At 54.0% G+C, this 27,940-nt stretch overlaps 1 protein-coding gene across 5 annotated transcripts; it reads right to left on the bottom strand.

The window, feature by feature from the left end:
* Nucleotides 1-1,077: 1,077 nt before the first annotated feature.
* Nucleotides 1,078-27,828, bottom strand: USP2 (ubiquitin specific peptidase 2). Of its 5 annotated transcripts, none has more exons than XM_009187485.2 (13): nucleotides 27,566-27,828; nucleotides 18,568-19,382; nucleotides 6,018-6,068; nucleotides 5,383-5,506; nucleotides 5,077-5,188; nucleotides 4,871-4,981; nucleotides 4,620-4,684; nucleotides 3,997-4,100; nucleotides 3,829-3,909; nucleotides 3,604-3,682; nucleotides 3,328-3,435; nucleotides 3,032-3,152; nucleotides 1,078-2,804 (listed from the first exon to the last, which is right to left on the bottom strand). In XM_009187485.2, exons 2-13 carry the CDS (start codon nucleotides 19,339-19,341, stop codon nucleotides 2,717-2,719), a joined length of 1,818 nt encoding a protein of 605 aa, XP_009185749.1. In that variant the 5' UTR covers nucleotides 19,342-19,382; nucleotides 27,566-27,828; the 3' UTR covers nucleotides 1,078-2,716. The 5 variants fall into 5 exon arrangements, with proteins under 5 accessions (XP_009185749.1, XP_009185750.1, XP_009185751.1 ...); XM_009187486.2 differs by lacking the exon at nucleotides 27,566-27,828 and adding an exon at nucleotides 25,050-25,153; XM_009187487.2 differs by lacking the exon at nucleotides 27,566-27,828 and adding an exon at nucleotides 22,093-22,220.
* Between the last annotated feature and the right edge of the window lie 112 nt (nucleotides 27,829-27,940).

Below are 27,940 nucleotides of genomic sequence, written 5' to 3'. Positions count from 1 at the left end.
AGCTGGGTGTGGTGGCGCATGCCTGTAATCTCAGTTACTTGGGAGGCTGAGGCAGGAGAATCGCTTGAACCCAGGAGGCGGAGGTTGTGGTGAGCCGAGATTGTGCCACTGCACTCTAGCCTGGGCAACGAGTGAAACTCTGTCTAAAAAAAAAAAAAAAAAAAAAACAAAAGAAAAGAAAAAAGACTAAGCCCTGGTCGCTCCACATCCAGGTAATGATACTCGACTCTAACAGCAAGTTTTGCTATATTTGACATCTGCTGGAGAGACGTATTTTATCTCATCATAGGTCTGTGAAGACACCCAAGTATTTCTTTTTTCATAGAGACAGGGTCTCACTATGTTGCCCAGGCTGGTCTCAAACTCCTGGCCTTAAGCCATCCTCTCACTTCAACCTCTTGAATTACTGGTGTGAGCCACCATGCCCGGCCCCAAGAGTTTCAACAAAGAATTAAGAGAGTAGCCCATACCAACATTAAAAAGTAGACAGTTCATTAAAAAAAAATGGATATGTGAAAACCGTGTCACATAGGAGAATGTCCTGATTCTTAGGAGATGTATACTCAAGTATTTAGAAGTGGTGATATAACACCTCACCTGTAAATGTTTCGGCAGAGAGAATAAAGTACAGTTGACCTTTGAGCAATGTAGGCTTGAACTGTGCGGGTGGATTTTTTCAACCAAATAAGGATAGAAAATACTGCATTTGTGAGATGCAAAACCCACGTATATAGAAGGCTGATTTTCAAATATGCAGGTTCTGCTGGGGTGACCTCAGGACTTGAGTATGGTGCAGATTTTGGTATGTGTATCTTGGAACCAATCTCTCTGTGTATACTGGGGGATGGCTATATATTTAAACGTGTATGTAAACAAGTGGTGAATCCAGATGAAGAATATAGTGTCCAAAAGATGTATTGTTTCAGTTTTTAAAAAATTAAACTTAAATGTTCAAACTTTTTCCAGAAACTTGGAATTTACAAACTGGTTGAAGCAATTAAATAGATGGCCCCTAATACCCTAGGAGTCCTTCCTAGGTTCAAACACTCCCAAATCAAGATTCCAACATCTGCCAACTGATTTCTCAAAGCTATTATTTATTCTGTACAAGGTTCCACTGTACATTAGACATTCTTCTACTCTTGCTTACACAGTAAACAAGTGTACACTTGCCCTTGGGCTCAGGTTCACAGGTCTTCCCTGGAGAAGGGTGTCAGGCCAGTAAAACTCAGGGTGTCTTTCTCTGATGCCTCCTCCTGGGGGCCTGGAACGTGCCAGGCTCCGCGGGGCACAAGCCGGGCCCAGCTGTGTGGGTGAACAGCTTTACTCGCTAGGACAGCACAGAGTTTTGTCCAACTATGTAGGGCAAAATTGAGCCCACAGGTAAGAACCATACAACTGAGGCAAGATGGCCCCAAATACCCAGACTCCAGCTCCCAGGGCAGGACTGGAGACCAACGCCAAGAAGGGCTGAGGGGCGGCCTGGGCATCCCTGAGAAACTCGGTCCAAAGGGCCTATTGTCTAGGAGGCTCTGAGAAGGGGGCGGGGGCAGGAAGGCCGGGGGGAAAGGGGTGTTAAGAGAATAAATAAAAGGGGAGAGAAGCTCTAGGGACGAGGGGCTTGTGCTATCCTTCAAACAGCTGGGGAGCAGACCAGGGGTGGGTTAGAGGACGTGGGCGGGAAGAACTTGATGCACCGTTGGAAGGAATCTCCTACCTGCTTTCTTCTTCGCCTCACTGCAATGCACAACGAGCCAGGGCTAAGGGCAGGATCCCTTTCCCGGGCAGGTGTGAACATGGCACTGGGGAAAAGGGAAGAGGCTGAGGGATATTTCAGGGAGGGGCAGTTACCCCCTGGTCCCCAAATGCTATAAGGCACAATTCTTGGAGGCAACTAAATTCCATTCATAACATTAAAAAAAAAAAAAAAAAAAAAATCCCAAACCCCCCAAACAGAAACTTGTTTTAGATCCCAGGTCTACTGTGGCTGTGCTTGGGGCCTGGCCAACGCCCACCTAGCACCACGGCTAGCATTAGAAAAGTTGTACTTGGAAAAACAAAGGACCAGTGCAATGTCCCAGCTAAGAAGAGGCCTGAAGGAGAGCACTCCAGTCTGAACACTTTAGTTATGGAAATTAAAAAAAAAAAGTTGGACTTTTTAAAAACCAAAACCAGCGTTTTCCAAAGATGTCCTTTCGTCTGTCCCCTGGAGTTAGCAGCGTGAAGAGGGCTCTTGGCTCATGGGTGTTTTCGGGCTCTGGACCGGCGAGCGGTGCGGGTGGTGATGGGCGCCTGCTCCTCCGCGGCGCGGGCGTCCAGGCGGCGATGCTCCCAGCAAGCTCCAGAGGGCGCTGTCCCCTCGGAGGCGCGGGCACTGCGGCGGGCAACGGCGCAGCGAGGGTCTGCTCCCCACAGACGCGGCTGTTTCTGACACATAGGAAGCCCACAAGTTTACAAATGCAAACGGAGACGCCGAGGGCACGGGGCGACGCTGCCTCCACGTCCAGGCGATCTTCCCTGCCAGGCCACAGCTCATGAACGCCCGGCTGCTTGCTCCAGACCCTGACCAGGCTGCGTCCACTCCTGCTCGGCAGCTTCAGGTTTGTTTTTCTCGTCAGGTTTGTGTGTTGTTGTTGTTGTTGTTGTTTTTGTCTTTTTAAGAAACTTAGGGAGCGGGGCCACCACGGGGAAGGGAGAAGGGACGTGGCTCCTGGCGCTACATTCGGGAGGGCGGGCTGGCCAGTTCGTAGAAGAGCAGGTAGGCGTCGCTGGTGCGCACTTGGCTGGAGGACATGGGAGTGACGCTGCGGAGAGAGTGGGGAGTCAGCCCGGAGAGGGGGCAGAACCCGGAGACCACGCGCCGGCCTCTTCCGGTGCCCCCGAAGCCGGCCGGCCTTTCAGGGAGGCTCCCCACGGGCAGCGGCTTCGTGGCCCTGAACTTTCCCATCCATTCTAGGTGTAAGCCGTGGGGGGTTGGGGGCTGGTGGGGGTTGGGGAGGGTGGGTGGCTCCAGCCCTGCCCTGGCTCTCACCTGGAGTCGTTGAAAGTGTGCCACTCGCCTGTCCCTGGGCTGCGACAGTAGGCTGTATAGTGGCCACCCATGGTGGTTCCGGAGTGATTGGACACAGCATACAGGTTGTAAACAGCATGGTCTGAGGAGGAGGCAGCCGTCAAGCCCCCGAGGCCCCCCTGCCCCGACTTCCTCCCTCCAGCCTCTCCTTCCGCGTCTCTCAGCAGCTGGTGCTGGCAGCGCCCCTTCCTCCTACCCTCCCTCGGGCCTTGCACACCTGCGTCTTCATTCTGCCCTGTCTACTGGAAGATACTCACTGGTGTTTTCTGAGGCAAATTCTCTTAAGTCCAGGTCTCTTAGGGGGAAGTTCACAAACGTTGTGAGCTTGCTGGTTCGGATCCTGGATTCTGAGAACCGCTTCAGATCTGGCATTGACGTGAGTCAAGGACAGTCAAACCAATGCAGAAGGGCAGACAACAAAAGGAAAGCCTACACGGTCCGTTTCTTCCGACTCTGCTCCCCTCACCTGTTGGCCCCTTGTCATCAGTCCCCCTTGAAAGTCATGTCCCAGCCCTGATGGATCTTAAGGATACGGAGCACCAAGATCTTTGGGAACCTCTGGATGGAGAACTTCTTTATACACCGTTTTCTGCCTCGGCAGCGACAGCATGTCTGAGAGAGAAGACAAACAGAAAGAACTTGTGGGGGAAGTCAGTGGGCCCCAGTCTAGTCACTCCTCAGCTGGATCTGCTGGTATCAGCCTCTTCCCAGTAGGTCCCATGGAAATTTGTTCTTGCTATTACTGAAGGGTGACTTACTGGCTTTTCATCTCCATCAAGCACATCCTCTTTGGTGAAGAGCCTCATGCAATCCATTAATGTCACCTCAGGATAACCTCGCTGGGAAGGGGAAAAAAGCAAAGGTCAGAGGTCAACATGAAAGGACGGGAGAGGGAGTTCAACAAGGTGGGCAACTGGGGTGCATACCTTAGCAATGGGCAGTGAGAGGTCCCAGAAGGGGTCGAAGACTGTAGAACAGTAACCACAATCTGTACACGTCAGGGAGCTCTTTAGCTGCCCAACAAAGAGATCTGGGGAAGAGAAGGCCATGAGATGCTGAAATACGGGAAATAGAGCATGGTCTTCTGCACAGCATCTTTTATTTTTTTTTGAGATGGAGTTTCGCTCTGTCCCCCAGACTGGAGTGCAGTGGCGCAATCTCGGCTCACAATAACCTCTGCCTCCTGGGTTCAAGTGATTCTCCTGCCTTAGCCTCCCAAGTAGCTGGGATTACAGGTTCCCACCACGGCTCCTGGCTAATTTTTGTATTTTTAGTAGAGGTGGGGTTTCACCATGTTGGGCAGGCTGGTCTTGAACTCCTGACCTCAGGTGATCTACCCGCCTTGGCCTCCCAAAGTGCAGGGATTACAGGCATGAGCCACCACGGCTGGCCTGCACAGCATCTTCTTTCTTGCTGTTCCTGCTTTGGTTTGTTGGACACTGGGCAGAAACAGGCTTCCCTGGGAGAGTGATTCTTAGGGCTTTTTATGCTCCACTCAGGCAAGAGCAGGCAACAGTGAAAATAAGCATCTTCTCTTCCATGCGCTTACCCCCGATCCTACTGTCTTCCCGTTCTAGATATTTTCTCCACATCTGTCGGCCTTTCTCGTCATCACTGGGAACCGGAGAGAGAAGACAATTCGGTCAAAGCTCAAAACTTAAGTTTAAGGGTCTGTCAATCTAGATCCTTCATCTTCAAAAGTAAATCAGATTCTTCCCAAATCATTAACCCCAAAGTGGTGGGTAAAAATCTCGAGTTCACAAAAGTTTTGCTTCCCCACAGCATTCTCCTCTTACTTACGGAAGATGATCGAGGTTCTCAGGGTTGGACTTAGGCCTCAGTGTCACTCGGTTCACCTCATTATGGAGCCCATCCAGAAGAAAGCGAAGGAACTCCTGAGCGTCCTGCTGACTGAACCCAAAGGAAGGAGGGTGAGCAACACCTCTTATCCTAAGAACCTGCTCCTGCTGCCACCACCCTGGAGGACATGTCTGCAAGGCCCTTACTTATAGCCGACAAAGCGCGGTGCGTATCTCTGGATCTGGGTCTTGAACTCAGATGGGCTCACCACATCATTGGGGGATGAAGTCCATATGGTCTGAATTAGTTTTGCAAACTCTATTGGAAGGAGAGAGTGTATAGGACAGCTGAGATATTTTCTATAAGAAACTCTGAAACTAGAATCCCAACAAAAAGCAAGCAGAGAAAGAAAGACAGGATAGGAGTGTCTAAGACACAACTCCTAGAACAGCCCCAGTGGAATGGAGGACCATCCAGGGGTAGGCAGGGGCACGTGACAGAGGGCCCCTCACCTTCCATGAGGGCTGTGTGTGCATTGCTGCTGTGGTGCAGGTCCCGCATGTAGAGCCTCTGGAGGCAGTAATCTCTCAACTCTCGGGTGTTGCTCAGGCACTGCAGAATTGAGTTCATGAAGCACTGCAAGAGATGACCAGGCAATCAGTGGGGAGATGAGAGTCCCACCTTCACCTCTGTTACTTACTACCAGAGGCTCTCTGGTTTATCTACCTAGAAATGAATCCTTTCATAGCCTCAAGTTCCTTTTTTCATAGGTGAAAGGGATGAAGTGAGGCAAATCCCCACTCCAGGCATAGGTAACGTAATTGGTTATTTACTATAGGGGTGCACAAAAGGGCATGGACGCGACGGACAGAAGTGTGTGGGAAGTGATGGGCGTCCTTGAGGGGAAGGATCCAGGAGAAGAGCAGGCTGACGGGTAAAAGGGCAACTCCCTTTTAGCAGTGCTTCCTGCTGGGGATGGGTAAAGCACAGCCCAGCAATTCTGTGAAACACCAGCCGGCAAGGGCAAGTGCCAACTGGCTAAATGGGTAGGGAGTCAGCCACAACCAGGAGGGAACTCTGGTTATATGGCTCCAGTCAGGATAGTAGGGGGTGGGCCTGGGGAAGAAGCAGGCCAGGAGGAACTCACCGTGTTCCCAAGGTTTCGAAGACCAGCCAGACCCTGGGCACTCTTAGAATTCTGCAAGCAAAGAACACATGGCGTAAGGTGGAAGCAAAGATGATAGGCCTGTGCTGGGCTCTCCTGTTCAATTTTCTAACCAGCTGGGGTCACACGCAGCAGGCCACACATAATATTCTTTCTTCAACTTTACCCGTCTATATACTTTGTAGGAAAGAGGATTGAGGAATGCCTGTTATTTTCTTTCTTTCTTTTTTTTGAGACAGAATCTCACTCTGTCACCCAGGCTGGAGTGCAGTGGTATGATCTCAGCTCACTGCAACCTCTACCTTGTGGATTCAAGCGATTTTCCTGCCTCAGCCTCCTGAGTAGCTGGGACTACAGGTGTGTGCCATGACGCCCAGCTAATTTTTTGTATTTTTAGTAGAGATGGGGTTTCGCAATATTGGCCAGGCTGATCTTGAACTCCTGACCTCAGGTGATCCAACCGCCTTGGCTTCCCAAAGTGCTGGGATTACAGGCGTGAGCCACCGTGCCTGGCCTAAATGCCTGTTATTTTCAACACCCAAGAAAATATTCTTCAGGGCTTTGCTTTATTGAGTATGTATTGACTATGTATCTCCCTGTCCCCCATATTTATGTTATTCTCCATTCTCTGCTATAGTGGAGACTGGGAATTCACATATTTGGTACATATTGACTCCTTACTATAAGAAATTTCGAGTCCCAAATCCAGGTGCTATCTCAAATGACCTATATTTGTACTCCTAGAAGTCCAATATATAAAGTAGCTCTCATAATAGACACTTTGAGGAGGTTTTGAAAAGTTAAATAACAAAACACCTTGAGTTTCGATCTTCAGTTGGGAAAAACTCAAGCAAGCCTGCCATTCTGAATTGCCAGAGACAGGTGAAATTCCTTCCAGCTGAGATCAGCTCCTAAGGGCTGATTAAAGGCTGGGAGAATCCTCCCTGCCTGGCTCAGGTTTCAACATCCTGACTGGCCACCGGCTGGGAATCCTGGAGATGGCAGATTGGGCCCGCAGAGGCAAGGGCCTGGCTGAAAGTGCCACTCTTGCTGTTGGCCCTATAGCGGAGGCGGGTGAGGGGGCTGGAGAGAGAACAGGTGCTGGATCGAGGACTCTGAGCTTATTTGTCAAGGTCTCTTGGCTAATCCTGGGCATATCTCCAAGGAGTCAGAAAACCTTCAGGCTCAAAGGGTTAAAGAAACAGTTTGCAGATGAGTCTGCCACCCCCTCTCTCAGGGAGGGGACTGGGAGCAGGCAACTCTGGAGCAACACTGGGGCATGCGTGGGGCCAGCTCAGCCCTGATCAGAACAGGAGCCTGAAATAACTCAGCTAAAATTACTCATGCCGTGTGCTGACAGCCTATGAGGCTGTCAGCAGCTCAAAGCCCATGAGGTTGTCAGCTGGGGGGGGGGGGGGGGGGGGGGGGGGGGGGGGGGGGAGGAGCAGGCTGAAGGAGGGCTTTTCTCAAGAACTGCCTTACCGATCCCACAAGTAAGAGGATCCCTTCCTGGCCAGCTGTCAGGGCTAGCCCTAACAGGTAGGGAAAAAAAATATACCCAGAAAAGAGACCCAGTTTAAACCTGCAGCTAGAGAGAAAAGCCAATTGGCAGCAGGTGGGATATAAGCATCCTTGGAGAACTTGGCTAGGGCTGGCAGTATATGGCCCCAAACAACATCTGAATCTTATTGACAGTAACAAGAGGGCCGCAACAGAGATAATTCCCTGGGACAAAGACCTTCTCAGCATTTTCCAGAATAGGTGAAATGCTGCAAAAGTCTCCATGTTGCCCACTCGGAACTAAATGTTAAAGCTTGCCCCCAACAGAATACCCACCCTTACGTCTATTTTTGGCAGTGCTTTATTAGTTCTTAGCCCCCGTGCCTCAGATGACATCTGTCTAAACAGGCTGCAGGGGAAAGCATTCTACCACTGGTGACCATGTCAATGTTCACCAAAGCAGGCCCTCAGCTGAGACAACAGTCACTCAGCGCTAATGGGGGTGGGGACATGGGAAAACGGAGTCATCTGTCTACAGAAGCACTCCTGTGGTGTTTTAAGATGTTGACACTTAATTCTCACCCAGCAGTGAGGGGCAAGAAGGACACCTTGTCACCCACAATTACTATTCTTGACGATCTAACCCCTCTGTTGGCCTGGGGAGTGGGGAGATGGGAGAAGCTCCTTTAAGGCATCGTTAGGACCCTTAGTTGTTATGTTTTAGGGTGGGAGTTGATGCCTTTGTCTAAAATTTCCTGAGCTGAAAACCACATGCCAATTTCTAGGTGCTCTGTGTAGAAGGCGGGTGGATAACAGGAGTGGGGGCGACAGAGGATGGGGGAGCGGGGCTGCTCTATGCCCAGCCAGATATTCTTCTGCCAAGAATAGGAAATCAGGAGCTCCAGGGAAAGTCAGCACTTTTCATTTCAGAGGGGAACAGAATGTCCCCAGAGTGACCTTTCTTACAGGACAAACAATCCTACCTCAGGGTCGACAGAGAGAAAAGGGGCTAGAACTTCAGAAGGTGGGAGACCCTGCACAGCCAGCGTCTTTTGGCGAAAGCCAGAGAAGGAAATGACCCCAGGTGTGTTATACTGGGACACATGTGCAAAGAGTTGAGAAAGTTTGGACCCAGTCTTCCTTCCACTGAGCCATCAGCAAACCTAGTTTTGACTCAGTAGCAAGCACTGTTGCAGGGAGCAGATGGCACCTCCACCGTCAGCAAATAGCATTCACCTTCTAGAGGAGGAGCGGGGGCTCAGGAGAGCCCTGCCTGGGTGAATGCGGAGGTAGCATCTGGGCACCCTTCGGTAGGAGAGGCCGAGGTTTGTGTCTTCACACTCGAGACCCCAGTCAAGGGCTTTCCCGCCTACCTCACCTGTGTGGTGAGGGTCGCCTCAAGTCCTGGCTGCAGCTAGGAAGCCTGGTGTGGCCCTGGCACGGGGCAGGGCACGCACTGCCAGCATGGGAGCTGGTGCCTGTTACATAAGACCTGTCAAGCTCGGGCCCCTTATCCCTTCCCCAGGCCGCAGCGCCCAGCCTCGGCCCTGGCATTCCCCTGGGGGCTGCTTCCTCGGAGGGACCCGCTGCCCGCTGCAGAAATGGAGAGGACGGAAAGAAGGGGAAGTTACCCTCTGTCACCTGTCTGCACCTCCTCTGCCCTTCACAGGGTCAAAGGACCCCCGTCACCAACCCTTGGGAAAGAGTCCTTGGTGGACAGTGAGGGGGAGGCGGCCCCTTTCTGCCCAGCCTTCCTGGCCGGGGTTTGGCCTCGGAGGAATACCCCCGCAGGGTCCAGCGTGCTGCCCTAGCACACCGACCGAGACCCAGTCAAGGTTATGCTTTCCTGCACCTGTCCTGATAGGTGCCAGGAATTGAGAGGCCAAGAGCCACCACCTGGTGCCGGGGTCACCGAGAGGGAGGGGGAAAGGGGGGCTCGTCGGACATCTACCAGGGGAGGGGACCGCGAGTAAGCGTGCGATCACCTGGGGAGGGGGCATTCCTTGCCAGGAGACCCTGGGAAAGGAGGGGTGGGGGCTGGGAAGAATCCGTCCCTTCACCTAGGGGCGCGTGACGGGCAGGGGCCAGGGAGAAGGCGGGACCCCAGGCTCTCGGCGCGGGGGTCCCGGAAAAGGGCCCGCGTACCTTGGCTTTGTTGAGCAGGAGCCCCACGAAGGTGGAGAGCAGCAGGGACGGGGAGAGAGGGGAGCGCGGCCGCAGCTCCTTGGCGAGGGCGGGAAAGGGGGCGGCGGGGGGCTCCTCGGGCAGGGTCACGGTGTACGAGGTGCGCATGCTGGGGGGCGGGCGGCGGGCTTTGGCCCTCGCTTAACGTTGGCAGCGGGGGCGCGGGGGGAGTCCCCGCGCGGTGCCACAGTCCGGACGCCGAAGCCGGCGGGACCGCCACAGGACACTGTCCGCGGCGCCCGGAGGTAACCGTTACCGCGGGGCCCGAACGCGCGCTCTTCCGCCTCAACCTCCCCGGCGTGCGCCGCCAACCGCCCGGGTCCCTGCTCTCGCGCTCCGGCCGACTGGCTGCCGAGCCGGCGCCTCGGGCTCCGCGACGTCAGCGCTGGGGCGGGGCTAGGCCCGCAGCCCCGCCCCACCCCGCCTCCGCCCCGCCCCCGGCGCCAGCACGCGGACCCGAACGAGGCAGCAAGGTCGGTCCTCCCCCGCCGGGCCTTCCCCGCGCTCCGCGACCCCCCCAGCCCGCTGACCCCCGGCGAGGCAGGCCCGCGGGGGAGGCAGGACCGGAGCCCGGAGGCCCTGGCCGGCCTCGGGGTTGAGGCTCAGCTCAGGATAAGTGATCTTTGGGGCCCGTAGAGGACGTCTCCCCAAGACCCAGTGTCAACCGGGTGAACTTCCCCCAAGGCAGCATTACACTTCCTAACTCTTGGGGGGCTGCAAACCATTTGGAGAACGTGATGAAAGCTGTTCTCTCTTCAGGGCGAAATACGCATATGCACAAACTTGTCTAGCGTTCTGGGGGTGCTCAGGCCCTGGTGAAGCCCCAAATTCATGCAGTCAGTGGAGGTCAGTGGGCCCAGGTTAAGAAGATAGACCTTCACGGCCTAGGGGCTGAGCTGCCCTCCTCGTAACAGTCCTGTCTGGCCTCTTTCAAGAGAGGCAGTGCCCATACTTTATAAGGCCCAATAGGTCACCTTCTCACTTGGCTTCTTTTCTGGTCTCTTCTAACCAATTACCCAGCTCCAGCTCTACCCACTCTCAAATTTGACTTGTTTTGGGGAGCTGGGAAGAAAGTAATAAATAGTGGGGAAATAGGCGCTCAGCTGGCACGGGGGCGAGAGTTCTACTCTGACCCTAAGCACAGCGATGCTTGAAGATCAGGGGTCTTTAGGCTTCATTTCTGATGCTCCACCCCTCCACCTAACAGGGAAGCTCACGAATCTGCCTAGAGAAAGTGTCTTGTTTGGAGCTTGCTGGCTATTTTTAGCCAGTATTTTTAGCATTTAAAAATACTCCAAGAGGCAGCAGTGTATGCTGTTACTCATCTGTGGGCTCCTTCTGTTCTTTCTGGTGTGCTCATCCCCACATGTACACGCACACATGACCACAGCTACATGGGGACTGTGTCCAGGACACATGTATGGCGGTACCCTAGGCCACCCACAAAGCAGCAATTTCATGCCAATGAGAGAGGAGTGGGGACAGTTGCCCCCTCCCCTGTGTGCCAGCAGTGTGGTGGGAGGAGGGGGCAGGGGACAGGAACCACAGGCAGTCTGCTTGTGATCAGTGAGAGTGGGCATGTGAGGACGGGTGATCTCTACAGTCACTGTCCTCACCCAGACTCTGACTGAACCTGGACCCTGGACAAACTGCAGCAGCCTTTCTCCAAGCCTCCTTTCCAGCCAGACGCTTTCAAGCCAGCCCTACACCATCTGAAGCAATGTTTGCATCTGATCATCTGATCACAACTAGAGCACCTGCCCTTGCATCCAGTCCCGAAGCCTCAGGTAGCCTTTCTCCAAGGCTGTCTGTCCACAGGCCCACCACCCTCAGTCTTCTCTGACCACTGCTGTCGACCAGCCTGTGCTTATCCTCTGCTGAAAAACCAAAACTGCCACTCATTAAGTACTTATTAGATCACAGGAACTGAGTTAAGGGTTTTATATATATTATCCCAGTTAATTTCTATAATAACATCATGCTGTAGTAACTACTACCTCTATTTTATTTATTTTTTATTTTATTTTTTGAGACAGAGTCTCGCTCTGTCACCCAGGCTGGAGTGCAGAGGCACGATCTTGGCTCACTGTAACCTCCGCCTCCCGGGTTCAAACAATTCTCCTGCCTCAGCTTCCGGAGCAGCTGGGATTACAGGTGTGCACCACCATGCCTGGCTAATTTTTGTATTTTTAGTAGAGATGGGGTTTCACCATGTTGGCCAGGCTGGTCGTGAACTCCTGACCTCAAGTGATCCGCCCACCTCAGCCTCCCAGAGTGCTGGGATTACAGGCGTGAGTCACCGCGGCCCGGCCTATTACCTCTGTTTTAAAGGTGAAGGACCTTAAGCCTAGAGAGGTCAAATGAATTTCCAGGACTGCAAAGTTAATAAATGACAATGTGGGGCTTTGTCTTACAGCAAAACCCACGCTTTTAACAGGAAATTCTGAGATGTACTTCTTTGTCTCTGCCAATTACCTACTTGTAAATTCTGCCTAAAATTTGCATCTTCCAAAAGACTTCCCTAATTAACTCCACCCAGCTCTAAACTCTCCATTACTGCATATCCTCAGTCTATGCGCATTCGGTTTGCATGGTGTTAATTTATCTTAATATGTTTATCTTTGTTTTATAAGTGTTTCAAAGAGTCCTGTACATGGTCTTAGATTGCGTGTGGCTTGTCATGGTTGTGCCAGCACACCGAAACCTCCTCAAGGGCAGGGTTGTGGGTTCGGTTCTCTTAGTGGGTTCTTAAAAAACGGTGTTGATCTTGTCTCTAAAGAGGGCCAGACCAGGCTCTGCTGGGAATCCTGGGAGTCCCACTAAGCCTCAGAGGGTGGGGTGCGAGTCTGGTTTTGCATGTTGAACACATGTGCTGCTGGGCTTGGGGGGACCTGCCCAAGAGGTGCTCACCCACTATAGCATTTGGCCTGTTTCCCCATGACTTAGACACAGTGATGTAAGCACTCCCACCCAGGACATCTGGGTGTTCTGCTAGCTTGCTCTCCCTCTTCCCTGGGATTTAGGAGGTTAGAAGGGTTGCTAGGAGCAGGGAGGGCCAGAGGCGAAAGCTTTAGTGTGGGAGCACTTTGAGAAGTCTGGGGTGGGAGGAAAGAATCCACACAGGGTCCAGTCTAGTCAAGCAGGTCTGACTGCTGCAGGACACGGCCACAAAGGACCTTGGCTCATCTCAGCCAGCCAGGTCTCTGTGAGACCCTTTCTCTTCACTGCCATTCTTGGAGTGGGATGGATACAAAGGATAGAGGCTTCTGGCATCTGAATCCGGCTCTGGCTCAGTGACTCTCTGTGCTTCAAATACACTAAGCTAATCTGAGCTGGGCTCATTCCTGCATCCGGACTGCTGTTCCTCAGAACCTGGGCTTGGCCTGCTTCCCCTGTAGGATAAGTAATTGTTTTCACCTTAAGTCCTTCCTGGCATGAGATGGAGTGATATAAATGAAAGTCAGGGCTAGCTCTATGAGGGCTGGGACTGAGAGTATCCTGCTTCTCTCAGATCTGCGTGGGCAGCTTGGGCCAGGGTTTGGGGACACTGCTGGGGCTAAGGCAGATGTCTCAAAGCCTGGCTCCCAGCATGTGCCTGCGATTACCACAGCAAATGGACAGACCGGTGGCCTGATTGATTGATGGATGAAAAGGTAGGGGCTCTGAGTCCTTGTTAAGGGTTGGGCTTTTGCCCCACAGTGCACCTTGGGGAGAGAGGGTCAGCCTATCCTCCCCACTCTGTGTAGGAAGGTCTGCTTCCCTGCATGACATGGACCCCAAGAGGCCAAAAGCTCTGCACTCCTTTGAGGCCAGGCAGTCTGGCCTGAACCAGCTGGAGTCCAGAGGCCCACACACCTCCTTCTTCTGCATATATCTCTGTCTGGGGTGCTAGTTTTATGTATATATTGAGGTGAGAAGGTACAAGGGGCCACGTGTGCAGCTTTGGGCTCTGAACATGACGTTCATTTCTGCAGCCGGTGGTCAGTGGAGCGGCTCCCCCAGGGGCAAGGAACATTTTGCCAGGCTTGGATTAACTTCTGCATTGCTGAGCCCCACCCCAGCACCACATTAACTCATGAAGACATCCTGGAGTGGGGGTGGAGGAGGAGGTGGGAGGATGGTGCTGGGCACCGATTGAGAAATTGAGCCTGGATAAGGCAGCACCAAGGCTAACAGCCAGGATACAGCCCACAGCCGGTCTGCAAGGGATGGCGACATCAGTGTCTTGCTGATTCTAGTCACAAACCACAAACCCACTGCCCTTTCCTTCACAGCAGCTAGTATAGCTCCTGGTCAAGGGGTCCCTCTGGCTTAAGGTCCTTTAGTGACCTTCTCATGCTGCCAACACAGATTCATGACTTCAGGAAGTTCAACCTCCTCAGGGTGGCTGAGTGAACCTGGGGTGGGAGTAGGTGAGGACAGACCCCAGGATCTCAGGCCGCCAAGCTGGACAAACAAGGCAGCAGGGATGCAGGCCAGTATGGCTGCGTGAACGGAGCGAGAACACGAGGAACGAGAGGCGAGTTGTACTTCTCACCTAGGAGCTCCAGGACAGCCCCTGCTATCCGCAACTTGTTCTCTTTGGAGTAACCTCCGCTCACTGCAGGGCAGCATTCAAGTCCAAAGTCCCACCCGAGGGAAAAATCACATGACCTCAGCTTATATAATCTCTCTGTCACTGAACAGCTGGAACCCAAGGCTTCTGAAGATGAGTCAGCAGCCCCAGTGGCAAATAGGACCCAGGTTTCAGTTTCCCAGACCTTTTGCTCCTAGAAACAGGTCCTGGAGCAGAGGGTAAGGGTGTCGAAGAGACTGGGTGGGTGAGAATAGGCTGGGCCAGACTCTGAGCCTCAGCCCTGGCTCTGCTTCCGAGTTGCAGGTGCCCAGCTTGCTGACTGCTCTGGAGGGCCCTGGGCCAACCAACCCCTGGCTCTTCTTGGGGAGAGGAGAGGGTAGCCTGGGCAGGGCGGGGCAAGGGCTGGGCAGAGGCCAGCGGGCAGAATGCCAGGACTAGGGAGGAGCAGCTGGAGGGGTGGAGCAGAGGGGGATTAGGAAGGATTGTAGGGGTTAAAGCGCAGCCCTGGCAGGGCTCAGTGGGAACAGCTTGTCCTTCCATAGGCCCCGGGAACAGGAGAGGTGGGGCGGAGTGGGGAGATGACAGGGTTGGGACTGGGGCTCCTGGCTCTCTGCAGGGCTGAACCACCTGGACTGACTTGGAGTCCCCACTGGGGGTAGTGAATGCTTTTTTTCCACCATCACTTTTCCTCCTCTCTGCATTTTAAGCAGAAGGTGGAGTCTCAGGAGAGGCCCTCGTTATACAAGTGCTGAGCTGCACCCCCCTGGCCTGGCATTTTCTTGGTGCTTACACAAGCATGGGGAGGGGATAATTCTGAATTTATGTGGTGCCCCCTCCCCCCCACCCCCGCCAGCTCTGTACTCATGCTCAGCTGAGTCTGTGATATTCAAAGGTTCGTTTTGAATGCTACTGTTAATGAGGGAAAGAAGTCTGGCTAGAACCGTTCTCCCTGGTCACAGCCTGCTGTTGACCTCCCTTAATGAATGCCAGCTGTCGCTCCGGTCAGCTACCCTGAGAACCCCCTGGGACACAGGATGTACTTTTTTTACCTCTGTTTCTCCCACGGGGTTGGTACGGGGGGGACTTCCTACTCTAGTCAGCTGCCAAATGCCCCCTTTCTATGATCTCTTTTCCCCCCTTAAGTTTAAATGACCTCTTCCGCAGCATTTTATTGATTTCACATTCCTCCACCTTCATTATTTGCTTTGAGCCTCACGGCATGCTTGTGAGGTGGGCAGGGCAGGCGTGAATGTTCCCTTTTATAGTCTGGGAAATACAGCCCAGCCGATAGGTGTCCAAGGTTAGAGCAGCCAACTGTTCCTTCCACTGGTCACGAGCAGCCTGTCCCAGCCTCAGATGACCTCTCCCTTTCCCTCCACCTGTGACACTCAAGAACACCCAGGGCTGCCTTCCCATTGTACCTATTTAATAACTTATTTCTCGGCCAGGTGTGGTGGCTCGCACCTGTAATCTCAGCGCTTTGGGAGGCCAAGGCGGGTGGATCACCTGAGGTCAGAAGTTCAAGACCAGCCTGGCCAACATGGTGAAACCCGTCTCACTAAAAACACAAAATTAGCCTGGTGTGGTGGTACATGCCGCTAGTCCTAGCTACTTGGGAGGCTGAGACAGGAGAATCACTTGAACCCGGGAGGTGGAAGTTGCAGTGAGCCGAGATCACACCACTGCAGTCCAGCCTGGGTGTGACAGAGCGAGACTCCATCTCCAAAAAAACAAAACAAACTTATTTCCCTAAGTGAATTGTGAAGGCACTGAGGGCAGGGACTGTTGCTCACACACATCTCTTGCCTCCCAAAGCACCGGAAGGGTACAAGGAGGACTAACATTTATAAGGCAACGTGCCAGGCCCTTTCACATACATTATATTTTCATTCCTCAAGTCATCTATGAAGTGGGAACTATGATCACTCATTTTATAGAGGAGGACACAGTTTCAGAAGCTAAGGGGCCTATCTGAGGTCACACTGCTAGTCAACTGAGCACCACAAATGAGTGCCTCAGAAGGCAAGACCCCCAGATGGAGATCTAGAAAGAAACTGGACCCAGTTTTAGAAAGAAGTGGTCCAGGCCCCATGAGCAGTGTTGTTCTCACCTCAGCAAGATGCACTCTGCTCCACGAAATGAGGATAAGAGGGGTGGAGAGAGCGGGGTGAGGTTAAATAAAGGTCTTGTACCATTGACCCTGGAGAGGCCTCTGCTGGTTGGCAGTATCTTCTGGGGCATGAGCTCAGAATGAAACACTAGCTCAACTGCAGGGCATTCCCGGCTAAAGCGCCTTATGAGTTGCTTCTGGATGAGGGTGGCTGAGTTTGTCCCAGGGCAATCTGCCACTTCTTTGAGATCCTCTCTCAAAATTCCCTTCACCTTGGCCTTGGAGCCGTGGGGAGGAGCCAGGGTTGTCCCTTCTGGAGAGGTGGAGGGCAGCAGACTCCCAGGAGGGTTGGGCCATGCCTGTGCCGGGAGGAGGCAGATTCCCAGTGGAATCTGACCCCCAGTAAAGGCGAATACTGACTGCTCTCATGGTTGGGGCTGAGGATGGGTCTGTAGTTTAGTCTGTGGTGAGGTTTTCCATTTCAGCAGGCCTAGAGATCACCCAAAGAGCTTGTGGAAAGAGCGGCTTCCCAGGCCCCATCCCGAGAGAGTTTGTGTCAGTGGGTTTGGGTGAATCGTTAAGCCCTGCAGTGACTCTGACACAGGCAGTCTGCAGACCCCACTTTAAGGAGCACTGCTGACCATGCAACAACCCTTCTCTTCTGAGCAAGGGGAGGGAGCCCTGCAGAGGCTTCTAGGACCCAAACCCCTCTGAGGAGAGCCATATTCTAATTGCCCTGGGGATGAACAGCACCAGCCGAGTCCAAGTGAATCCTGCTCCACCACAAGCCCAGCATGTGGCCCCCTGAGAGCTGATACTTCCCCCCAGGCCAGCTCTGTTGTGACACATGTCTCTTCTCCACTCCTTTCTACAGTGGATCCAGCCCTGCCTTGTCAGGTTCTGAAAGTTCTGGGAGGCACCAGCATTTCTATCTCCTGTGCCACTTCACAGATGGCACAGCAAAGCCAAGACTCCCTAAGTAATATTATCAAAGTTGCCCTCTCAAGATGTTTACTTATGCAAGCTTCAAGGTCCTGCCCCTAGTCCTGAACCCCTGCTGCATTTTTCTGGATCAGCCCTCCAAGCAGCACTTCTTGCTGTGGCAGGCTGTTGTTTTCAAAATGTACTTGTCCTAGCAGTAGGGAGGGGTATGTAAGGTAACGGAGGAGACACAGCACCCAGCCCGCCCTTCTGTCCATATGCTTGCCTGTCCATCTGTCTACCTGCCACTACCCATGTATCCACCCACCCACCTATCCCACTACCCACCCATCCATCCATCCATCCATTCATCCATGCAATCAGCAGGTCAGCTCCTGTTGTGGGAGGCACGTGGCAGGGGATCTAGAGATAGGATTTCTTTTTCCTCCTCTGAGAGCTTGCCACCTAATGGGCACACTAATAACTACAGAAAGGCAGATGTCGTCAGTGCCCCAAGAGAGGCGCGTTCAGAGATTAGTTGCGAGCAAGGCCATGCCAGCCCTTGGTCAGTCTCCAGCAGAGCCTCTTCTCTCATTCCAGCTGAGGCAGGGCTGGAATAGAGGTATTGGATTGTCTCAAGCCCTAGATAAAGATTTCTCCACTACTTTCTCCAAAGCCAGATGATAAGCCTTGCTGTCTGATACCCTAGTCCTGAGCATGCCAGTGTCACTCAGAGGAGAGTCCCTCTTCCCCTGATGTCTTATGTCCAAATATAAAGCCAGGCCTCGGGGCTAGGGAATAAAACCTGCACAAGAGGGGAGATGTAACCGCAGCAAGGACGCCCTCCTGCTACTGGGTGCACTGGTGGTCTGGGGCCCCTGCATCCAGCCCAGGTCGGGGCAGGGCCTGCAGGAGGCACTGGCATCTCAGATGGAAAAGGAGAAGGTGAGAAGAGTGGGTCACTGGGGGCAGCGGAGCATTCCTGAGAACACTACTGGACTATCCTCGAGTGCACAGGCCCTGAGTGGGCTTTCTAGGCAGAGCGGGAAAGCCCCTCCCCTCGGCATGGAGCCCCGGGGGCACCAGACGTGCTGGGATGACCTCTCTTGTTTGTCTCCACCAGGAGCAGCCACCGGCTGCCGTCAATCATCAGTCAGGTTGGGAGTCAAGCCCTCAGCCTGGCTGTTCTCCAAAAGTGGCTGCCTCCCCAGCCCATCCCCAGTCCCCAAGGGTAAACTCACCATGCTGTCTCTCCCCGGGGAGCTGGAGCGGCTGGGCCCAGGGGCCTGACCCTTTCCCTTCTCCCACAGCGTGTAGCGGCCAATGGGTCGGAAGGTTGGGCTGAGGATTTCAGGGACTCGTGAAGGAGGGGTCTGGGAGGGCACCTGAGATGCACTGCCCTTGCGACCATAGTTCTCCAGGTAGTCCACCAGGTACTCAGGGCGGCTGGCTGCCTGGTAGAGCCCCTGCAGGGTGCAGAGCTCCTTGCGCGTCCGGGCCAGCATGGGGCTGCGACCCAGGTTCCCGGGGTCTATCCGGTAGTTATCTGAGGTCCGGAGGCTGGAGAAATCCCGGGCCAGGTCTGATTGGCTGTCCGACTTCTGGGTTAGGGTCACCCCCTGGTCATAGGCATTCATGGGCAGGTAGCTGAGGCAGTTGTTGCTCACTCCATAAGGGAATCCACTGCCCCCACTGAGGCCACTGCCTGAAGGCCGCTCAGTACCCCGGGTCTGGCTCTCTGCCCGCTTACCTCCCCCAGTGATGTCGGGTCTCAGCAGGGGGCGGCCCCGGTCATAGTCCAGGATGGAGGAGGGGCCATAGGTACGGGGACGGGTGAGGAAGCTGCTGGCGGGGACCGGCTTGAAACCAAATTTCTCTTTCTCCAGTAAGGAGGCAGCCAGGTTGGCCCCGTAGGAGGAGGGGGTATAGGCACCATAGCCCGACTTGGAATAGTGGGCATCTGTGTAGCGGGCTGATTCTGTGTAGCGCTTCAGGGTGGAGGAGAGCTGGGACATCCTTCAGGGTCGCACTCAGTGGGAACTGGGAGCCTCATGGGCTGAAAAACAAGGAGAGTAGTTGTCAGAGGGCCCTGCCAGGTGTCGGGCTCCTACAGACCCGCTCACCATCCCTAGCTGGGCCAGAACCTAAGAGCTCCCAGTCCATTTCCACAAGAGACAGGCTGGCTGCTGAGAAACACACATGCACACAGGTGTGCACACGGGCTTGCTTGCACCTGTGTGTTCACGCCTCAGTGAGAGTGCAAGGGATGAGGTGGCTTTTATATGCCACACAGGGAATCAGCGCATCCTGGCCATTCAAAGACTCAAACACGCAAGCAGGGGCTACCCGACCTCCACAGCCCACCAAGCCGCGCAGTCTTCCAGCTCAAATCCCATTGCCTCAGCAACTGCAGAAACTCTTGAGCTGGGGGGATGCCACAGACCCCTGGGTTGAGAATGCTGGATATTTCAGGAGTTAAGACCACTTCTGTCCCTTCTGACTTATGTGATGAGCAGGTGTCTTTTTGGAAACCTAGACTGTGCTGGAATGACCTGAAGATCATTTGGTCAGATCCCCTGTGAGGCCAAGGAGGCTCAGGAGAGGAAGTAATGGGGTGTGGGTGGGCAGGGGAGGCCGTGAGTGAGTATGCAACAGCGAGGGGCCAGAACGTGGTCTCCAGACCTTTTCCCCAGACACCAGCACCTGCTGCTGGTCCCACAGTGAGGGACACTCGTGAAGTAGAACCCACTCATGTCACTGAGCTAAGCTTCTGTTCTAAGTGGAGTTAGGGCCCTGGGCCTCCCAAGAGTTCCTCTACCAACACAGGGTTCCTCTACAGACATGGATCTGGATCCCAAATTGGTCCTGGTGATGTTTGTGCAAAGAGGGCCCCCTACAGTCCCAAATCTTGCACTGCACGTGGCATTCCCAGTCCTTCCCTGTTCCAGTCCAGCAGCTGGGGAGGGTCTAGTGAAGGAACTGCTGAATGTGGAGCTTTGAAAGCCCCAGAGGATCATGAATTTTAATCTATCTGTTGTACAGATGGGAAAAGTGGTGCTTATTTCTCCCCAGCCACACACCAGCAGAGCCAGGACTGGAATCCAGGTCTTTGAAATCCTGGCCAGTGTTCTTTCCACTTAACCTTGAGTTACCACCCCCTCATCAGATTTAGGGTCAGTTGGGGACCCCCAGAGGCCTTCCATTGCCGTAAACATGCAGCCTGTATCCAATAGAGCTGGAGTGGCAGAGGAGCAAGTAGGGTCAGAACCCTGTCCTCGAGGGCATCAGGGGCTCTTGGGGGGCTCTCTAGGGGGACGGAAGCAGAGCCATTCAGGACTCTCAGAGTGGTGGGACTTGCCCTGTGATAGACTAGCTGGGTGATTTTGCACTAATCATGTAACCTCTCTGAGCCCCAACTTCCTCATCTGTAAATGAGTAAAACCACCATCCTCATAATTCCTACCTCACAGGGCTGTTGTGAGGAATAAATGAGATAACAACACGTGAAGGGCTCCACAATGACAGTGGTTACCATCTCCTCCCCGAGCTACTGCGAGGCAGCCTGGCTCTGCCCTCTGTAGGTCTATGATAATATCAGGGCTGGCTGTCTCCCAGCCTGGCCAGCCTCTAGCCTCAGCTTGGGACACCAGGCCTCCCCATGCAGCCCCCAGCGAGAGAAGCAGGCAGTGGGCAGACATCTGGCCACTCAGCAGACACTGGCTGGGCAACCCAGCCCATCAGGGCAGAGAGGAGATGGTGCCAAACCCCAAATGCAAGGGCTTGGCAGAAAGCTCTAGAATCCCAGTCCACACAAGGCTTTGGGGTAGGTACAGGGGTGAGAGATGAGCAGGTAGCTTCTATATAGGACCCAGAACAGCATTCCTTGACCCTGCCTGAGAACTCCAGCAGTTTTCAGTCCAGGCTGACATCAGAAAGGCCTGGTCCATCTTATTGTCCTTTTGCCACCTGGCCCAGGGGGCCCCGGCCCTCCATGTATACTTCTTTGCCCACTGTGCCCAGCACAACTTTCACCCCTTTCTAGGGAAAGGTAACTGGGGGATGACATCACACAGGGTTAGAGGGAAACCGTAGCGGGAGAGACAGACAGAGGCACAGGGTGGGGGTGGGAGGCCCAGTCCTGCTCTATTTCGCTTTGGAGAACTCTATCAATAATGCAAAGTCAAAGAGATTCCAGGTCTCAGGAGCTGGGCTCTGGGACACCAGGCAGCCAATCAGATACAACCCCCACAACAAGGGTATGAGCTCATGGCTCCTCCCCACAGCTCTCCCTCCCCCTCCTCCACACTAAGGCTCTCAGGGAATTGGCATTCTACGGGCAGCGCCCCAAGCCCGTGACATCCCTTGGCCCTGCTGATGACGCAGAAGTGCTGGGGCCAAACAAGGTCCAGAGGACAGCGACAGACAGCTCTGAAAGGCTTTAGAGCTGGAGTTGGGGCCACACCTCTGGCCCACAGATTCCCAGGAAGGCTCCCAAATCCCCACTCTCCTTTCCATCTGGCAGGTGATTGCCAGACCCCTCCCCCTCCTCCCAGCAGCCCTAAGAGTCATGCCATCACTAATACTCCACGGAAGCTGCTTCTCGGCTCTGACATCTAGCTACAGTTCCCATGTCTGGGGAGAGGGTTCCTATTGGGGTGGGGGCCTTCCACATGTCTCTCCCCTCCCACAACCCCCAGTTTCACTCTCAAAGGTCCTAGCACCTTCCAGGTGAAGGCACAGCCTGGGTTGGTGCCCCTTGGCATTACCTGCACAGCTGTCCCTGGAGGCCACAGAACGCACTATGGGCAGGAGAGCGGGCTGGGGCCCTGGCCGGAGTCTCGCCGCGCAAGACAGGGACAGGACGGGCACTCACATGGCTGCGAGTCTCCCTGTTGCCACAGGAACAGCCTGAACTGAATGGCCCTTTCATGGGACAGTGGGATGCAAGCCGATTGGCTGGGATCCCCCATACCCCTCCCTGCCCAGTGCGGGGCCCCTGCTGCCCAGCTTCTTTCACTGTTTACCCAGAGCTGGCAAGTACAGGCACGCAGCTCCAGGCAGCGCCTCCCCAGGTGTCTGCCACCTTGGACAACGGGGGCAGTCCCCTGCCCAGCTCCTCTTCCTGGCCATCTTCACTGAGGTGTCTGGACCCTTCCTTCTCTGTCAGAGATTCCTGTCATTTTGCACAGTTTCCCTCTCCTGGGAGGTGCAGCAGCACTCCTCTGCACAGAGGCCTGGGCTTCCTGTCAGGACATGTGAGCCAAGCAGCTGTCACCCCAGCCGGCTGGTGCTGGTCACCTCTGAACCAGGCCCCAGGCATGCTGAGTACTTCACATGCAGCTTCTGAGTCCATCTTCTCTGCAGCCTCACATCAGCTCTCCGGCCCTCGCCATGTAATGCATTCTTCTAGGTGTGCTTCATACACAGAGCACCCCAAAAAGTCTTAGTGCGGGTTTAAGCTGGAGTTCTTTCAGACATAAATGTCTCCAACTTACACACCTCTTTGGACAGATTAAATTATTTAAATTAAAATTTTAAAAAACATTCACAATTAGAAAATAAATATATAAGACATTTAAATATGGAAACTTTCAAATGAAGTTTTTAGCATTTGTATTTCTGAAGTTATTAAAGCTTAAAACTGCACTAAGGCTTGGGACACAGTGTATTAACTCACTGAACCCTCCTGACTCCTTTAAGCGGTAGGTGCTGTTATAATATCCATTTGCAGATGAGGAAATTGGTGATGCTGGGAGCGATGTGGATTTCCCAAAGTCACACTGGGAGCAGTGGCAGAGCTGGGCTGGACCTGTGCTCTATGCTCTGTCCGCTATAGCTGGCCTGAAGCCCAGACCCCTGCTTCACTCTTCCCTGGCTCTCCATGGGACGGGTCGGGACTGGGACCTGTAGGTGGGGTTTGAGGGAAGGACCACCACAGGATCCAGGTGTCCGCCCTCCGGCATCTCTACACTTCCAAGACAAGGCAAAGAAATGGGCCTCCAGGCAGTACTGGATCCTTAAATTCTCTTTTCCAACCACCTCTGCACAAGTACTCTCCTGGCGTCCCCTCCCCACGGGAGAGCCCTGGTCTCCTTCCCTCTCCTCTAGGTACAACATGGGGTGTACAGACTCTGGCAGGAGCAGCCCTCTGCATTTTCCACTGCAGGCGAATGAAAGCGAAGCCAGGTGCAACTCGAGCCCTAGAACAATACTGATCAGCCGCGAGATGGTCCAGGAAGCCTCCATTTCACCCACTGTGCCAAGCCCCTGTGTATTCCCTGGCAGCAGCATCTACCCCAGCTCAGAGCCTTGGGTCCCTGGCCTGGTTATGAGCAAGTCCCTAGCCTCCTACCCTGGCTGCAGCTTGGCCCACTCCTCAAGGTACCCATGCTGGGTGAGTCAGGGGTTAAAATGAACCCCGTCCCCCTGGGGGCAGCCAACCCCTTTGCTTCAGCCACTGTCACTTCCTGTTGCTCATGTGAAGGGCTCCCTAACCTGCCGAGCCAGGGGAGGGACTTGCTCCCCAGGAATTCCAGGCACTCCTGGCCCTGGGGGCAGGGGATGGGTGATGCCCCACATCACCCATCCTCTGCCCCCAGGCTTCTCTCTGCCTTCATGGCTTCTCTCTGCCCAGATCTGCTTGGCTTTCTGAGGGTGAAAGCCTGCTTTGCTACTGGGGCCTGGATAGAGAACCTCTAGCTGAGTTTCAGAAGCATGCCTAAACAGGGTTAAGTCTTCCCTCCTACTCAGGTGCCCAGAAAAGGTGAGTGGGGAGTCCCAGCCAGTCCCGCCAGGTGGCTGGGAGTCTCCACAGTGGTGACCTCAGAGCCTCCTGAAGCCACTTGCTAACAGCATCAGAATGTGCTGACCTTGAAGGACAAGGCGGGTGAGAGGGGCCCTGTCTCCTTCCATCTGCACTCTGACCCGCCCTCCCAGCTGCTCCGGTCACCTGCTGCACTATCTGGGCACAAGTGTCTGGTCCTAGAGGATGGGATGAGGGAATCCTGGCAGGTGTAGAGGACGTGGGTAGAGTAGGGGATTGTGGGGGCAGGGGCATATTTATGCTCAAACAGTCCTTGAACTCAGCCTACTCCTCTCAGGCCCCAGGGCCTCGGCTGGCCCCCTCCTCTCCAGCCTGTCACTAGGCTCTGTCTATCAGGGGCTAGCACCCACTGATCCACCAGCTTAATCCTCTTGCCTGCCCTGGCAAGGGGTCATCCAAGGGAATTTGGGTCCATTTCTCTTTCTCCTGCTCCCAGTAGTTAACCAAGAGCTGGGGGAGGGGAGGAGGTAAGATAAAGAGATTGGAGATTAAGGCAAGAATCCTGACTGGTGGAGAAGAAGTGGGTGGGCCCAGGGCAGTTTCTATAGGGTGCTCCTTGATTTGGGGTTGTGAGTGGGGTGGGCATCTCTATGCTTCCAAGACAAGGCAAAGAAATGGGCCTCCAGGCAGTATTGGGATCCTTACATTCTCTTTTCCAACCACCTCTGCCCAGGTACTCTCCTGGTGTCCCTTCCCCAGGGGAGAACTCTGGTCTCCTTCCCTCTCCTCTAGGGCCTTATCTTTCCTCTGTTCTCAGCCTCTGGAGGAGCCTTTGGTCTTGCCCCTGACACCCACCAGGCCCAGTGGAGTGGCCTCTTACATGCTATCCTAGATACACTGATGTCTTTCCTCTAGGTAGAGTCCCAGAGAAGCTCAGATACCAAAGGGGCAGCTACTGACCTGTGTCCAGGGGCACTGGATGGGAGCTGGGGGCTTCTTCTTCCACAGCAGGGCAGGGAATGCAGTGGAAAGTCCAGAAGCTGGAGCCTGACTCCGGGCTGGGTAATCCGGAGCTCAGGTTACTGACTCCGATATATATAGTATCTTATCTGACCTCGCACACTCGCAGAGATGGTGAGCGCAACTCACTTGCATTCCAAGCCCCGGGAGAATTAAAGGGGCAGTGGCGTACCCACCCTTGAGGGGCTGCCCCTTCAGGCCAGTGCCAGCCAAGGAGGTCTGTAAGGACTCTTGGAAGGGGGGCATTTTGAAGGGGAACAATGGGGAGATTCAAGAGGAAAGAGGACATAAAAGAGCACGGAGGGGTGGGGGTGGAACTTGAGACAAAAAGACGGAGAAAGTGGATTTTCCAGAGCAGTCAGTCACAGGATTAGAGAACAGGAAGAAGCCATACTGTTAGCCCCACTCTTAATTTTGAGATAGAGTAGACCTAAAGAAAGAAAGCAGCTTGCTCAAGGGCATATACAGATAGCCAGAAGCAGAAAGGGGACTAGTACTCAGGTTTCAGTCCAACATTCTTTTCTAATGGACTTCTCGGCCTGGGCTTGGAGGCTAGTTCTTTCCCTTATTGGCTCCAAAATAGTGGATAAGTCACTTAAGTTCTCTGAATCTTAGCTATTTAATCTACAAAACAGGAATAATAATAATAATGGTCTATCTCAGTTGTGAGGATTAAATAAATTAATATTTGTAAATTTCCTGGCCCATAGTTAAGAGTTCAATAAACATGATGATTATATTGAATACTTCCACTTATTATAATTAGTGGTATTATTAGTAATGGCACCTTACCAGGAGAACTTTCCTAGGGAGAAAAGGAAGGTTACTCCTGGGGAAGGGTTCTTTTCTGTCTTTCTTTCTTTTCTTTTCTTTTCTTTTCTTTCTTTCTTTCTTTTTTTTTTTTTTTTTGAGACAGAGTCTCCCTCTGTCGCCCAGGCTGCAGTGTAGTAGCATGATCTCGCCTCACTGCAAGCTCTGCTTCCTGGGTTCACGCCATTCTCCTGCCTCAGCCTCCCGAGTAGCTGGGACTACAAGCGCCTGCTACCATGCCCGGCTAATTTTTTTGTATTTTTAGTAGAGACGGGGTTTCACCGTGTTAGCCAGGATGGCCTCGATCTCCTGACCGCGTGATCCACCCGCCTCGGCCTCCCAAAGTACTGGGATTACAGGCATGAGCCACTGCTCCTGACCGGACGTGTGCCTTTCTAATGCCAGAGAACAGTCCCACGGTTTTTTGAACTGACCATGTCCCATAACCGGAAAGGGCAAACAAGGCTTGCCATCTTCCTAGATGTCCAGTCCACCAAGCAGAGAAAGGCCAAGCCCATTTGGGCTCCTTCCCCCTTTGCCTAGAAAAATACGGCAAGCACAGCTTCCCCCAGACCACCAGGAGAATGCTTGGCCCCTCTGGGGTGGTTCCACTCTACCTGTGGGAGGGCTCAGGATTCCAGGGCCACAGAGCTGGGCTGGGCAGGGTCACAAGAGGAAGGAACAGGGTTCTTAGCCTCTCTGGCCTTGGTGCACTTGTCTGCTCCCAGGACGTTTTCTCGATGGCTCTCCCCCAGGACTGGGAGTACCCAGCTTGGTGCCTCCACCCTGTCTTAGCACAGGCTACTGACTCAGCCCAGGTCCTGATGATGCACTTCAGAGGACGCCCTCATTCCAGTCCTCATTCTGACTCTAGTCTGACTTGCATCTACAGCATCAAAGGAAGGGGCCTGCCTCGACCTTAGTCCAGTCAGTTCTCCTTTCCTCTGCTTTACCGGGGTCCATCTGGGGGATGTTCTCATGCCCATTCCAGGGGAGGTGAGCAGCCCCTACCACTACCTCCAGCTCAGTCCCATTCTAAAGGCAGCCAGGTCAGGAGGTAGGATGTTCACTCTTCAGGGAAGGGCTGGAATGGGTTGGCTAGGGCTTCCCTTGACTGTTGAGAAGTTGCTCTCTTCGGAACACCGCGTGCATGCTTCTGGTGTGGGATTGGTGAGAATTTCAAAGCTGCCTTTTTCTGGTTAGGGATTGGTGGAAAATCTCCCCTTTCGCTTAATTGTTGCACACCCCATGCCCCCAACCCCCTTTAGCAAACTGACCAGATACAACCCGGGGAGCTTTAAGAGCAGCGAGTGAGCTGCACGCACACATGGGGAGGGGTGTCAGTGTCACTCTCGGGCCACATACCACCGATATACCAGGGCACAGCGAGGAGGACCCGCCGAAGCAGCATTTCCTTAGAATACACTGATCAACACACAGATGGCTTTTCCTGGCACCCTGGGCTGTCAGCGGCAGCCCTCACACAACTGGCAGACACAGCTGGAGCGTCCCTGCACAGCCGGCTCTCTCCCTATATTTCTAGTGTTCACTCTGCCCAGGCTGTCGTGAACACCTTACTTTCTGAGCCCCAAACCGGCACTGATCCCCGAATCCCCCCTCCCCGATTCCCGACAGGTGGCACGTACCTGCCTCTGCTTGGAGGATGGACGAGTCGAACCGGGCACAAGCATGGAGCTGCGGGTGAGTCCCGGCTGGCGCTGGCGCTGGCGCTGGCGCGGCGCAGTCCGCAGCTGACGCAGAGAGCTCCCCGGCCTCGGCTCCTGCCTGCCTCTCTCCCACCTCCGCCGGGGTCCCAGAAGGGACCTCCCCGGGAAATCGGCGCCACCCAGCGGGCAGCCGCCTCATCGCGCCTGGGCCGGCAGAGCCACACCCCCGCGTCTCGCGTCACCGAATCGCGTCACGGCTATTGGCTTGTTCCTACTGTGGCGTCATTAGAGCCCGGCCCGGCTGGGGTCTCCCAGGCAACCGATATATACAGAGAACCACGTGGAGGAAAAGCA

This window comes from Papio anubis, chromosome 12 (assembly GCF_008728515.1).
Source record: "Papio anubis isolate 15944 chromosome 12, Panubis1.0, whole genome shotgun sequence".
NCBI classification, from domain to species: Eukaryota; Metazoa; Chordata; class Mammalia; order Primates; family Cercopithecidae; genus Papio; species Papio anubis.
This window is presented reverse-complemented; position numbering and strand designations above follow the sequence as displayed.

Bases quoted from the DNA above. Each gene is read 5' to 3' on its own strand.
- USP2 (XM_009187485.2), bottom strand. From the start codon at position 19,341: ATGTCCCAGCTCTCCTCCACCCTGAAGCGCTACACAGAATCAGCCCGC. The intron at 5,189-5,382 runs GTGAGGGGCCCT...TCCTTCCAATAG, and splicing joins ACACACAGCCCTCATGGAAG to AGTTTGCAAAACTAATTCAG. The intron at 3,153-3,327 runs GTGAGTATCTTC...CCTCCTCCTCAG, and splicing joins ATTTGCCTCAGAAAACACCA to ACCATGCTGTTTACAACCTG.